This window comes from Solanum tuberosum, unplaced genomic scaffold (genome assembly GCF_000226075.1).
Source record: "Solanum tuberosum cultivar DM 1-3 516 R44 unplaced genomic scaffold, SolTub_3.0 scf00140, whole genome shotgun sequence".
Classification (NCBI taxonomy): Eukaryota; Viridiplantae; Streptophyta; class Magnoliopsida; order Solanales; family Solanaceae; genus Solanum; species Solanum tuberosum.
In genome coordinates, this window is record NW_006239064.1 from 543,388 (window position 1) to 557,395 (window position 14,008).

A 14,008-nucleotide genomic window follows, 5' to 3' on the forward strand; every position below is an offset into this window, starting at 1 on the left:
GCGTCTATGGTGTGGGGGGGGGGGGGTGGGGGGGATCTTAAAATCTCCTCCTTCTACATGCATCATTTTGGTGGTTGAATTTGTTGTGATGTTAGTGATAAGATACTATGATAGTGATGTTTTATGTTAATATCAAGATCATGACTGTTGGAACCAAATTTTGAAAAGACTGCTGACATGATGGTCCATCTTTTCTTAGGATGACAAAAATTCCCACCATTAGTTGTCAGCAAACTCCATTTAACATCATTATTTCTGGCTGGATGTTTTAGTTTCCTGTCATTGAAATTTTATCTTCCATTATGTTAGGTTTGCAGATATCGGCTCGTTGAGGACGAGTTCAACTCTCCTGTCCAACCAGAGTTACAGAAGTATCTGACAGATGAAGATTATGGGTATGTAATTGCTTACCATAGGAATATGGATTGACGTGGTCGAATGGCCTCGAGTTGGAAACATTATCCGTGATATAAATTGAAGTAGGAAGGGCTTCTTGGGATAATTTAAGCTCTTCGAACCAACATGATCCTTTCATGATACTTTGATTGTTTTGTGATACCAAATAACAGGACTTTGCAAGAAGCCAACACTCTTAAAGTACTTCCTGAAAAGTAAGTCTATCCCAGCTAAAGCCCCCTGCCATTTCATGGTGGATATTCTTTTTGTAAATCCTTTTCCCAAGGGCTTCTAGTGAAGTCGCATATGAACTTCCAAATTTTGAAAAATAGATTTAGAAGATAAAATTTAGGTTATTAAGACATTTTCTGTTGAAGTAGGAGTACTTCAAGTTCTTTTAATGAAGGATCACTCTTTTTAAGGTGTCTGCATGCTGGACTTGATGAAGGCACTGTTTAGTCTAGATGCCTCTATGTTATTAAGCTAACCAGGGTTTAGTCTAGATGCCTCTATGTTATTAAGCTTACCAGGGTTTGATTGAAAACTGCTAACTTTTCAAGTGATGCTCACCTTTTGTTGAACAAGCGAAGTGGAGCATAAAGGTAAATAAAAAGAAATTAGGATTAAATTCCCTAGTGATGCTAATCAAAGCGTTAGTGGCAGTTTGGTCAGAATAAATAAGTAGCTTTGGGAATGAGAAGTTGGTAATTCATACTACATAAGTCTTTTTGATTAGATAGCTACATTTTATTGAGCAAGCATTAGGATGGAGTTGCTTCTGGAAATTTACTTTGTTCTAATTTTTGTGATTTCTTTACGCTTTATCTTAAATTTCTTTTGAAGATTGTTGTATTTTTTAGTTCTTTCAGATAGTAATTATGATGATGGTGCATCTGTGTGCCATTTCTTAATGCATCTTGTGCTGAGGAAAAGGTAAATAGGTGGTTAACTGGGATAAAGGAAAAGAAAGAGAAAGTACTTTAATATTTCTTAAAGTACTTTAATAATTACCTGGAACTGCAGCCATTTGGTCATTCAGAAGGTTTGACAGGAGCCAGCCCTACTGCCATCTGTTTTTCAGCCAAAAGATATTTGATAGTCAATCTTTTGTTGGTCTTTGGGTACCAAATGTTCGGAAAATTAGGGACGTAGAATTGTCCAAGCTTGTTTGAATTGCTTTTCATGATGAAGATAAAAACTGGATGTGGAAGCAAAGAAACACTGGCTAGAATTATAGTATTTAATGCTGAGTGGAAATAACAATTAACACTCACCCTTTGAAGCAATTTAGCTGTTGGGATGGTGTAAACTGGATTTTTGTGTTAAACAGTTGCTTTCTGATGTCTCTCTCAATTCTCTTTCCATTAGTAGATCATCTGGCATGTAAATGTAGGGGGGAAATAAAGAAATGTGAAGATAAAAACCTGTTGCTGAGATTGATACAATACTTTTAACAATTATACAAAATGAAGCTTAAGAAGAGTTTGACATTCTTAAAGACATCAGATATTCTGTGTTCTGAATGGGTGCTCAATTTTTTTTTCTTTCTGAACTATTAATATTTTTGCACTCGAATTCATACGTCAGTTGTTGATCTTTCAAACATTAGTTATTTTGCATAAATAGTCTTTCATTAGAGAGCTTTTGCATAGTCCCTTTTTATGGCAGTACTGCTGCGGGTCTTTATATTCTTCTTCGAGCAGCTGACCGGTTTGCTGCAAACTATAACAAATTTCCTGGACAATTTGATGGGTAAGGACTTATGCTTTCTCGTCCATACAATTCAAGTTCTTTAGGAAAAGTAAATTTATGGCAGTCTGACCTTAAGAATTTCTTGGTAGTGAGATGGATGAGGATATATCCCGGCTGAAATCTACAGCTGTTGGCCTACTCAATGACCTTGGTTGCAATGCCTCTGCCGTATCAGAGGACCTTATTAATGAGATGTGTCGGTATGGTGCTTCGGAGCTTCATGTTGTAGCTGCCTTTGTTGGAGGAGTCGCATCACAAGAAGTGATCAAGGTTTGTGTCTCCTTCATTTTTGAACTTGAATCTTGCTTTTTATTCGAAACTTCTACTTTACTGTATATACAGCCATGTTTGATCGGAGCAGTAATCTAAGTTCTATTATGCAGCTAATCACTAGACAATTCATTCCCATGTCTGGAACTTTCATCTTTAATGGCATAGATCACAAATCTCAACTGTTGTTGCTGTAGTCTCTGAATTTACAGGCATGTTCTTTCTTTCACCTTTTACTATCCTCCTGTTGTTACTCCTTATGTCTTCATAAATGTCGTGTTTTTGCTTTCTTTGAGCCGAGGGTCTATCAGAACAACCTCTCTACCTCTCTACCTGCCAAGGTAGGGGTAAGGTCTACGTACATTCTACCCTTCCTAGACCTCACCTATGGGAGTATGTGGGACTATTCTGGGTATGTTGTTATTGTTTTATTCTTTCGTTCACCTTTACGTGGTATTCTTAGGTTCACCGTGCCTGATAGTTTTTTTTGCTTTCACTCACTCCCCTTGGCAGATAGCATTTCTTCAGTTTTCAATCTTCAGATGAGTTCTACAGCAGCATGTGAAAAGGACAGTTTGTCATACTTCCTTTGATTTGCAGGAAATTTAGGATCAGTGAAAGACTTTAACAAGAGAGTACATTTCTTGACAAGCGCCTGGGATGCTGGTCCAGTGGTAACAACGCAACATGTGATGTGTGGTTTAGGTGCACGTCATGAGTTTGAACATGCTGCGGACTAAACTGATAGCTTTAGCTGTTTTAGAAACAGATATATGGGGGTTGTTTCATTTTGATATCCTATTTCATCTCATTTTTCTTAACCTGCAGTCTGCAATTTGATCTATAACTAATGCTCATTTCCCTCTATTTATAGTATACATTAAGCCCTAATCTCTTTCCTTTTAGTTCAATTTGTTTCTTTAGTCATGATCAAGTCCAAGTGACACTTACATACGAAAGACACATATTTTACTTTCAACGTTAGATATAAACACCAGATACCAGTAAATTTTTACCTTGTGAATAATTACTTTTCCCTCTTGAATCACCACTATCTATCACATGATTCCTGGTGAGTGGTGACCACTTTGAACTTGAGTTTGGACCACACTAAATATTGTTGACTTATCTCCTTGCACTAAACAGGTGATTAATCTCCCATTAATTCTAATATTCCATTAAATCACACATATTAAGTTACACTTATAGTCTTCTTTTATGCACGTCATAGTGCAATAGATAATTTAGGCCCTATTTGGAAACTACATTTTGATTAATAGGTTGTGTATTTATCATGATAGTAATTATTTCACTTGCTTCCTATACAAAAATACATATTTTATTTTATTTGTCTACTTTAGCAAGTTAAGAGAGTTTTTTTCTTCTTCTAATACTACCCTTATTATTAAATAATTATATAAAATAATAGTAGTCAGATTCAGAGTTTTTCAAAGCTTCGTCAATAAGATTAGTTTAATAAAATAGATCTTTAATTAAAATTTTCTTAAGAGGTGTATATAGTATCAAGTCAACAAGAACGAAGTAATATGAAATAGAAGGAATATCAAACTATCCAAACTATATACTATACTCAAATCCAATTATAAATGACTTTCCAAACAAGTACTAAAGAAAAAACATAAGGTCCCTCTAATCCCATGGTGGAGAAGTGACGAGCTCCACAATAAAGCATAACTAATAATTGTCCCCCCTTTATGAAAAAAATTAATAACCAAAACTTGTTTTTTCTTCATTATATTTTAAGGTCATGTAAATTATATAATATGGTCTTGGTTTGAATAATACTTTTGAAAATAGATAGAACTGGTTTTGGTAAATTTGTTTATAAGAATTATTAGGATATTCAGTACTTCTCAATATTTATAAGATGATATAACTTGTAGGAAAGGGAGCTATGCATTTCTTTGTTTTTTTTAAGCGTTAACGTACTTAAAAAATTGTTAGGGATTATTATTTGACATCTAAGATGTCACAAATTCATGTTGTGAAAACAAATTTGATGACGTTAAATGCAAGTTTATTGGTCATAGTTAGTCAAATTTCACGTATAGCAAAAGTTTAATGCATTGAGCTACCCTTAACTATTAATCTATATACACTTTCACCTCACTAAAATAAATTTATATGATTTTTAATAAATATAAAGACCATGTGTCAATCTCTTTGTTGTTACTATTTTGGTATCTAAAATAAAATAAAAATAACAAAGAAAATTTGTGCTGCTACCAACTCTTCTTAATCATTTAATGGGTTGCTTCACTATTTTTAATGCTTTGCTCAATTCAATTTTTTGTTTGCTTTCAAACATTTCACAATCAATGAATATAAATGGCCTATAATAATAGTTTAATTATTGAGAAATTTGCTATATATATAAGTCTAGTGGTATAAACCTTATTACTTTATTAATTGTTGGTTTAATTAATGGTTCCATTGGAATGGGTAGTTGTGTGTTGTGGTCAGTTCGATGTACGAAACATACATATTTATGAAAAATTCAGGTAAGGGTTGCATTTTAAGGGATGTGACGCAGACAACTTATCATATTGCAAATATTAATAATTATTTTTATGACTCGAACCCGTAATTTATAAGTCACACGGAGATAATATATTTTAAGCCAGACATTAAAATATTAAACACACACACTGACATTAATATCAGATGAAGTTTTATTTCCTTGATAGAGAACAATAGCTTATAATCTCATTACACATGTCAAGATTATATAGATTCCCCTAAACTTTTCTCTCTTTCCTGATTCCCCCATCACTTAAAATGCAAACTGTCAAGCATATATTCACTAGACGCGGAGTCGGAATTTTCATTTATAGGTTTCGAACCATAATATATATTTCTTTTGCTTATTGTGTTCCGAATAAATTATTCATACATATTACATGTATTAACCCCTAATATTTGATGGATATAACATTTGAACCTAACTCAACCTGAAATACTGACAAAATCCATATAAGGAGATCAAAGGACCTATCACTATCGATGTAGGAGAATTAACACCCCCATCACGTCCAGAGCTGGAAGCCTAGTACATCGGTGAAGCACAATAACTAGGATGATGTTGACTCTGCTACCATGTAAAAATATAAAATTTGGCTCTAACTGAACCTCAGAAGCTAGCTTATATTGCCGAAGTCCATATAAAAAGATGAAAGTACCCTTCCCCACCAATGTGGGAAACTTAACAAAATTGATAATTCAAGAAAGAAGGGCATTTATGTAAGCCACTGTAGCAAAAACTAGTACAATTTTCTCATGATTTATGAATCCCATTTTCATTATAGGAGAAAGGTCCTCAATCTTGAAAAGGACAGTTTGGTAAATTTGGTACATGTAGTTGTGCTGTTCATTGTCTTCACTTTTGTTCCAAAGAACTCCATGTAATAGTTATAGGCTAATAGCTTCTTGCTATAGACTGTAATTTTCCTCAAACTTTGTTCCTAGGATTCACTTTTTCTGTAAAAAATATAGCTTTCTTGATTTGTGGGTGTCTGAGATTTGGTGTTCCGTGTCCGGTACTCATATTGAAGCTCTGACTATAATCTTGATTCACGGGCTTTCTAGAAGAGCTTGAAACCGAGACGTCTGATTAAAGGTGTGTTTGATATGTATTTCAAGAACAGAGGAGCAATAGAAAGGCCTTCAACAAGTGTAGTTTCTAAAAAATGGAGTCTTTTTCTATGTCTTGGAAGTTTTTGTGCTGGAATGTTCTTCACAAACAGGTAAAAAAAGAATCACTTTTTTTTAATAAAGATTGAATTTTTATAGTGATATTTCACTTTTCTTGTTTTGATTGGTTACATTTTAAGTACTGGTCAGTTGGATTTTACTATTTGATATGTTATAAGTCTTCTGTTTGATTTGCTATATTTTAGTGATTCAGAATGAACTAACTTTTAATTTTTTGTTATTTTTGCATTTTATGATACTTTTGGCTTTTACCTAATTCCGCACTTGTTGCAGTTAACTTTTAACTTATTTCTGGCTGCTGCAACTTGGAGTGACTGAAAGATCAATTCTTTTTTGGTGTGTTTTGAGGAATACAGTCAAATGGATTTATAACGATATTATTTGTCTGGATATTTTTTTGGTTGCTATAGCGAAATACTGTTATAAAGAACATTAGAATATAACATAACATGAAAAATCGTTTTAAGGAAAAAAAAAAAAACTTGACTGTTATTGTGAAATGTTGTTATAGATTAGAAACTGTTTGTAGATTTGTGATATCTTCATTACTTCTATTTTCTCCTTTTAAATCTACTTTGATATGTGTTACTTCAACCGAGAGTCTTTCAAAAACAGTCTCTACCTCCATGAGGTAGGCATAAGATCTGCGTACACTCTATCCTCCCCAGACCCCACATGTGGGATAAAATCCCGGTTATGTTGTTGTTAATGTTTTGAGAAATGTTTATTTGGCAATATTGTAAGCATTTATCATTGCAGAATGTGGATAATTTCTGAAACAGAAAGTGGAATTACAAGAACAACTACAGTTGAAGCTGAAAGATTGAAATTAGTTTCAGAAGGTTGCATTACAAAATTTGTAAGTATTCCTAATTATAGGTAATACAAAGAAAAAAAAACTCCCAACTTAAAGTTCATTTTCTTGTTATTTACCTCAATGAAACATCTTAACTTTGATCTTTTTTGTTTAGTTGCAGCAGCAAGATATAAAACTTGTATCTAAAGATAATTTTGGGATATTAGATAAAACCATATCAAATTTGGAGATAGAGTTGGCTGAAGCAAAGGCAGCTCATGAGTCGATTCTCAGTGGGATTCCGATATCAGAAGAGATCGAAAAGGGTGAATCACGAAGCAAAAGAAAATATTTTATGGTGGTAGGAATAAACACCGCATTTAGTAGCAGAAAAAGAAGGGATTCAGTTCGCGCTACATGGATGCCACAAGGTTTAATGACCGCGCCTATGCCTTAACTCGTCTCGTGCTGGCATTTGCTTTGTCTGAGTGTTGACATTGTTGATTTTAATATGGTGAAACAGGTGAAAAAAGAAGGAAGCTGGAAGAAGAGAAAGGAATAATCATTCGCTTCGTTATTGGTCATAGGTGGGGGATTTTGCTTCTGTTGAACATCCTCTTCTGTTCAATTAACTAGACCTTTTCTTCATAGTGGTAGTTTTTTTGAGTTAAGGGTCGAAATATCATCATCGTTAATGATAGTTCAGATAGGAAACTCACGAAAATGTAGTACTTCAGGTGTGTTTTTTACCATTATCTCTTAATTTTATAATCGGAATTGTTTTGATATAATGTAGATAGATTATAATAACTTCAGTAAAATTCTGTTGCATTATGATAGCTTCTGAGTGGGCGTTTCTGACATGAGCATAATGATATTTTTGGAGGATCCGAGCAACATAGATTCTGAGTGAACACCTCTTTATTAGGATCTTAAGCTCTTTGACTGAAGTTCATTCCGTCCCTATACCATTACACAAAATGCTATCCTCTTTTGTCTGCATTAACTCTTGTTTACACTCTTGTATTCGATTAATAGACAATATAAACGTTTATATGTTGACTTAAAAGTTACAAACTTGTTCTGCAGTGCCACATTAGGGGGCATATTAGACAAAGCTATTGAAGCTGAGGACAAAAAGCACGGTGATTTCTTGCGTCTGGTAATACCTTTGTCTCACATTTCCTTTAATCATTCACTTTACTCTTGTGAATCACAAGTTATAATTGATGTATTCACACGTAAAAAAGACGATACATCACTCTGCTGCCTTTTAAACAGGATCATATTGAGGGTTATCTTGAATTGTCCGCCAAGACGAAGACTTACTTTGCCACTGCTGTTAACTTATGGGATGCTGAGTATTACATCAAGGTTGATGATGATGTTCATGTCAATATAGGTAACCAAATTTTTTCGTAATTTCTCTTCCTTGACATACATAACACTTGGCCAAAACCATCACTTTTCAATGTTATATAGAGATTGTAAGACTTGTTACAGCAAATTCAAGCTTGATTTGTTTATTTCTGTTGCAGCAACACTGGTGGAAACATTAGCAAGGCATCGTACAAAACCACGTATATATATCGGGTGCATGAAATCTGGTCCTGTCCTCTCCAGGAAGTAAGGGCATCCATTTTTTCTGTAAAATTGAATCTTTAAGTTTCATTTTTGAACATTTTGTTGTTTTCAATGGCAGGGGTGTAAGGTATCATGAACCGGAATATTGGAAATTCGGAGACAAATATTTTCGTCATGCTACTGGACAAATATATGCCATTTCGAAAGACTTAGCAACTTACATATCAGCAAACCAGTTAAGTATCTTTTTCTTAATAAAGTTCGAATAAAAGAATAGTTATTCTTCTTTCCTATGTTGCTCGTACTCCCTAAAAATGCTTCCATAAACATATCGAATCCTCCAAAAATGCGTACCTTTTGGAAGATCTGACACACACCTCTCAGTATTTTTGAAGAGTACGTACAGCCTCTTACCTATGTATAATCTTCTTGATATGTAAAGGCATGTACTTCATAAGTATACAAACGAAGATGTGTCACTGGGATCTTGGTTTATTGGACTCGATGTGCAGCATATCGATGATCGCAGATTGTGTTGTGGAACCCCACCTGGTAAAGCACACTTCTTTTTTTCTTCTGTATAACAGTATTAATAGTTACTCGTTGGATTTCTTTGGGACATTTCTCACTAAGTGATATATGAATTACTATTTTTTGTCTTCATTGAAAATAGTTTCATGACTTTACTGTTATAGTAGGTAAAGTTCAGTGAGCGTAATACATGTGTGTGAGTTGATGTCTAACGAGACGTTGTGAACAAAACTAGTTAGTTTCATCTGTGTGTTATCAAATTTGATATGAAAAGTACTTGTCGATGCAGATTGTGAATGGAAGGCACAGGCAGGCAATGTTTGTGTTGCATCGTTCGATTGGACCTGCAGTGGAATATGCAGGTCTGTCGACAGGATGAAGGAGGTCCATCGCCATTGTGGCGAGGGAGAGAATGCACTATGGAAAGCTGCATTCTGAGGACATTCACTATGTCAAAATGTCACATTCTTTTGGTCAGAAGTACATATTATACGTATGATCAGAGGCGAATTCAGAATTTAGAATCCAAAGTGGATTCAAAATAAGTGTAATTGTATTATATGTATACATTTTGTCTTTTTTTTTTTACTTCATATGTATACATAGTTCGAGCTGAAAAGCAGTTGATTCAGTTGAATCTGCAGAAGACGCTCTGAAGTTTTCCTCTTCATAGGTTTAGCTGTGGAGATGCCTACTACATTTTTGTAACAGATAAACTCACATTATTGTATATCAGTACTCCAATAATGCAAGTGGAATGAATTGTTTGAGGATTTAACTTATAGACACCGACATTGTAAAATTTATTCCTATATAACTTCGACTACAAAATCTATTCAGACATAATTAAATAAATATCAAATCTTAAATTTCTTCGGAATTATTGTTCAACAAATATGTTGGTATTAGTGGACATCTCAACTAATGTTTGATAGCAATGTTTAAAACATGTCGGTTCCCTTGTAATAAAGCAACATGTTACATTTGTGTCAACTGTCAAGTAAAATAATGATTATTAAATAGGTAGGGAAACACACATATGGAATGTTGGAGGGACAAATTAGCCTGCACATGGAAGAACAAAATTCCAATATAAATCTAAATAACTATGCCCCAACTGATCCTCCGCTCTTAACTAGAAGTTTCGGATTTGAATTTTGTGATAGGAAGAAATTCCTCCTTAATATAGTATGACCATTGAAATATGAGCTATCTATAATAGAAGACTATAAGTTGAAGAAATATAGTACTAGTACATAATACATTTTTTTTTGTTGTCTGATACCTATATTTAACCCCGACAACAAAATTCAGATTTGCGCCGGAAAGTTCCACATTGGAGGGTAAAGTGCTCACTAACATAGGTGGCTTCGTATTCGGGGAGACTCAAAAGTACGTAATACATTTGCCCTTTCATTTATATGGTTAATTATTCTTTAGATTTGTTTGTGTATATTAACCTAAGAGTGATTAAGCTATATGTGGAATGACAATTGCAGAATTTCTTTTTTCTACTTTCACTAGGAAAGTCATTCTCCTCATTTTTAAGAACTTGCTTTCTTAGAATTTTTTTTTATCCAACGAAACATAAAAAAACCAAAAAAACACTATAAATCCCTCTCTTTTTCTTTGGAAATATTGACAAGTTTAACCCAAAGAAGAGAGGAGGGAGGTTGCTCTTTAACTATCAAACACTTGGGAGTTTCAATGAGTATATTTGTAAATAATTTGGTGATCAGAGTTATTCAGTATATAGATTTGTGAAAGGTAATAGATATATATTTGATGAAATGATCAAAGTACGAGCAAGTTATCCCGAACTATTGTTATTAGAAAAATAAAGATAGTGGTCCTTAAAAGAAATTGGTCAACCTTAATAATACAAGTAGAACAACAACCAACATATATAAAACCTTCCCGTTTCATAACTTGATATGACTCTATTTAGGTGGTTGTTATGATGCCGACGTCATTTTCGACAAGTGTTTGTAAATCCGATGGGAAATAGTTTTGGCTAGTGATATTGTGTCAATGAGTGTGCGATTCGGAAAGTCCTTGGTCTACATACATTAGTAGTCCTTGGTTGGTTTCACGATTATCGAGTTGTAAATTTGCTGATGAATACTTACTGATCAAATACTTACTCAAACTCAAAGTTATTATATAATGTTGATGTTAAACCATTTCAATATCCTCCAAACATCTTTATGAATAAATGCACCTTAAAAGCATTATACGAAGAGTTGTGATGTAACAGAAAAGTTTTATAGTACTAACAATTTTTTTGTAACGCACACATACATAATCAAGTTAGTGAGACAATAGGTAACAAAAAGATGGTGTTTGATTATTTGTTAGACGGATCCGTTGGAGATGGACAATGGATGTGATTGACAAAGCACTGACGCCTGAAAATCCAAAGTGGACGCAAAGCGAGCACATTGGCGTCCCAGGTGAAGGAAGAATTTCTGCAAACTAGTAAAGTCAGGTAGATTGCGTGCGAAAAAATAAAATAAAATATATATATATATATTTATCCCAACGGAATACTTTTTTGTTGGGCGTGGCCATTTGAATCATGTCTTCAATATTACTTATGTAAAATTTTATGCTATGATTATTTTTGTGGTTGATATACGTATTGACACCGCAATGGATGTAGATAATGATCATGTGTTGTACAAAATCTGTGGAATTCATCCAAAGTAGCCAATACAACAAAGACAAAGAAGAAGAGAAGTGGTTCAATGTCCCTTCTACACAAACCAATCCAGAAGATAACGTTCAAGATCGGCAATGTAAATTCATTAGGCAATTTTCATCATTGTAGGTTCTGAAACAAATGTGTTGCAATTGTTGTTTAGAATTAAGGTTTATTCATGTTGGTATATATATTTCTATTATATAGAAGAGTGAAGCCAACCAACGACCAGTGGCAAAACGGAAAATAAATCAAACATAGAAGGGCAAATATCAGTGGCACAACGGATATTAAATCAAAAATACAATGGCAAATTATAACTTCTATACTAATATAGAAATATATAGAAATATATATATATTGATATCTGTGCACTCCTGGTCAAAGGAAGGTTGTATTTTTCTTTTTTTATAGAAATATTTTAATCTCTAGAATCATCTATAATTCTCCACTCTTTCAATGAAAATAAATAAATATCTCATTTGCATCAGATTTCTTAGATTTTCAAGACTAAAGGATTAAACCATTGGGTGTTTTCAGGTATGTTTTATTCACATTTTTTGCTTAAATCTGTTCGATTAACTTTGTGGGGATGTATGAATCCTAATCCTTATCATTCATTCTGCTCCAGTACTGATAATTTACATGTTAAGATCAATTAGGGAATTGCAGAGCGAGTATATTTCCGTCAGTAGAAGAGACTAATTATTTGGCTAATTTTGGATTTTCATTTGAGTCTTGGCATTTGTCTAAGGATTGTTTCTATATTGGTTTTGGGTTAGACCAAGTTCCATTTTAAGCTATTTATTTATTTACTTTAGTTCTTTTAATTTCTCATCTGTTGTGAGCTTCTCCAGTGCTGTGAGCTTCTCCAGTGCTGTGTCTAAAATTGATTCTTATATTCTTATTATTATTGCAAAGTCCTTGGTCCTTCTCCTTGACAAGAAAAACTAAAATTATATTATATATATAACAAGAAACACGACAGAAATGAAGGGACGTCTTCGGTAGGAAAATGTTGTCAAAAGTAGTACATATTTGGAGAGTGCGAGCAACATAGATTTTCACTTTGGGTAATTATTTCATAGGATTAATTAATTATGAAAGAGGTGATATTCTAATCCATCCTTTAAGCTGCAAATTCAACTAATCCTAAATACTTTTATGAAATTTATTTATATCTAAAGGTCAGAAACATCTGCGATGAAGGGTGAAGTTGCAATAATAAACTTAACAAAATTCAAAAAGTTGGAACATGTATGTTTAAAATCAAGGGAGGTATGAGAGCCTGCTTGGAAAAGAGAAGAAGATTGTGACTTGTCTCATTGTTTTATGAGACCTACTGGGAAACAATTTTCTCCACTCACTCCTCAATAAAAAGCTGATTGGAGACGATCTCTTCCTCGGTCTTTGTGGAAATGAAAATCAATTCAATTATGGGGTTTTATATTGTTTTCGTATGTTTAAATATCGTATGGAGGGTTCAAAGTAGTTATCTTTGTAGTGCACTTAGGCTTCTAAAGTGACTCTTTTTTCATATTTTCTAAAGTGAAGATACCAAAGATTTGGTCTTTGATCTATTCTTATTACGACTGTGAGACTATTTCAGGCAGCAACTGTGATTTGTGAAATCCAATGACATGGTGACTATTGGTTATAGAATACAGAGAAAGAAATATAACTATGGCAAAATTGAGTAATGGGGATGTTAAAGAAAGAGTTGGCGTGTCTTTCTCGATGTCAACTCTTAAAATTTTGCATTTTCGTCTTGGTTAGTCTATGATGTTGGCTTTTTGTTTTTCTATGAGAGATGTTGATGTGCTTAATTTCTTACTTCTTGCATGCGTGTCATACAAACATTGAATATCTGTCATTAGAAGCATAAGATAACATTTTCTCTTGTTATTGATATTTCACCTAGCCCGTTTGATATTAAGGCAGAGAAGAGATTAAAACCTTCTGCATTCCACCTTATCTTGGTCTTCAAATTTATTTGTTTTTTAAAAAAAGGTCCGATCGGCTTAATTTTATAACAAATGAACAGTATGCATAAAACAGTGCCCAGGATCATTCCCTGTTCTAGGATTAGGTTGATAGCTAAAACAAAGAGCAGTTCCACAAGAAATTTTTTTTTATCATGTATACTTTTCCCTTCATGATTAACCTTGTCTATGGTGATCTTTCACATTTGTCGTAATCAATTTTTTCCTTATTTGCTATGTTATTGATTTATTGTAATCCAACAA

General features: G+C 33.5%; 2 protein-coding genes and 1 long non-coding RNA gene across 7 annotated transcripts in view; all 3 read left to right on the plus strand.

Annotated features, from left to right (window-relative positions):
• Positions 1-3,442, plus strand: part of LOC102589671 (NEDD8-activating enzyme E1 regulatory subunit-like) — a 13,540-nt gene extending 10,098 nt beyond the window's left edge. Inside the window, exons 11-16 of one of the 3 annotated variants that reach the window (XM_006351901.2) lie at positions 310-395; positions 570-611; positions 2,065-2,148; positions 2,238-2,418; positions 2,532-2,630; positions 2,932-3,442. In XM_006351901.2, coding sequence (XP_006351963.1) covers positions 310-395; positions 570-611; positions 2,065-2,148; positions 2,238-2,418; positions 2,532-2,615 — 477 coding nt within the window. In that variant the 3' untranslated portion in view covers positions 2,616-2,630; positions 2,932-3,442. The remainder of the gene's footprint in view (positions 1-309; positions 396-569; positions 612-2,064; positions 2,149-2,237; positions 2,419-2,531; positions 2,631-2,931) is intronic. The other 2 variants (XM_006351902.2, XM_006351903.2) reach the window with 2 other exon arrangements.
• A 2,230-nt stretch (positions 3,443-5,672) lies between these two features.
• On the plus strand, positions 5,673-9,843 carry LOC102590435 (probable beta-1,3-galactosyltransferase 3). 3 transcript variants are annotated; one of them, XM_015310725.1, is made up of 11 exons: positions 6,093-6,182; positions 6,424-6,486; positions 6,910-7,009; positions 7,122-7,377; positions 7,470-7,533; positions 8,036-8,108; positions 8,228-8,348; positions 8,485-8,572; positions 8,649-8,765; positions 8,973-9,082; positions 9,351-9,843. In XM_015310725.1, the coding sequence occupies exons 3-11, from the start codon at positions 6,911-6,913 to the stop codon at positions 9,497-9,499; spliced, it is 1,077 nt and encodes a 358-aa protein (XP_015166211.1). In that variant the 5' UTR covers positions 6,093-6,182; positions 6,424-6,486; position 6,910; the 3' UTR covers positions 9,500-9,843. The 3 variants fall into 3 exon arrangements, with proteins under 3 accessions (XP_006351967.1, XP_006351966.1, XP_015166211.1); XM_006351905.2 differs by lacking the exon at positions 6,424-6,486 and having other exon boundaries at positions 5,673-6,182; positions 7,128-7,377; XM_006351904.2 differs by lacking the exon at positions 6,424-6,486 and having other exon boundaries at positions 5,674-6,182.
• Positions 9,844-12,147: 2,304 nt separating this feature from the next.
• LOC107061457 (uncharacterized) lies at positions 12,148-12,730 on the plus strand. Its single transcript, XR_001473983.1, has 2 exons — positions 12,148-12,302; positions 12,394-12,730. It is a non-coding gene; the product is annotated as an uncharacterized lncRNA (long non-coding RNA).
• The last annotated feature ends 1,278 nt before the right edge of the window (positions 12,731-14,008 follow it).

What these genes read in the sequence shown, in the direction of transcription:
- LOC102590435 (XM_006351904.2), top strand. Translation starts at nt 6,067, where the DNA reads ATGTATTTCAAGAACAGAGGAGCAATAGAAAGGCCTTCAACAAGTGTA. An exon ending in CGCTACATGGATGCCACAAG is followed by an intron (nt 7,378 to 7,469) that starts GTTTAATGACCG and finishes ATGGTGAAACAG; the next exon opens with GTGAAAAAAGAAGGAAGCTG. An exon ending in TGATGTTCATGTCAATATAG is followed by an intron (nt 8,349 to 8,484) that starts GTAACCAAATTT and finishes TTTCTGTTGCAG; the next exon opens with CAACACTGGTGGAAACATTA.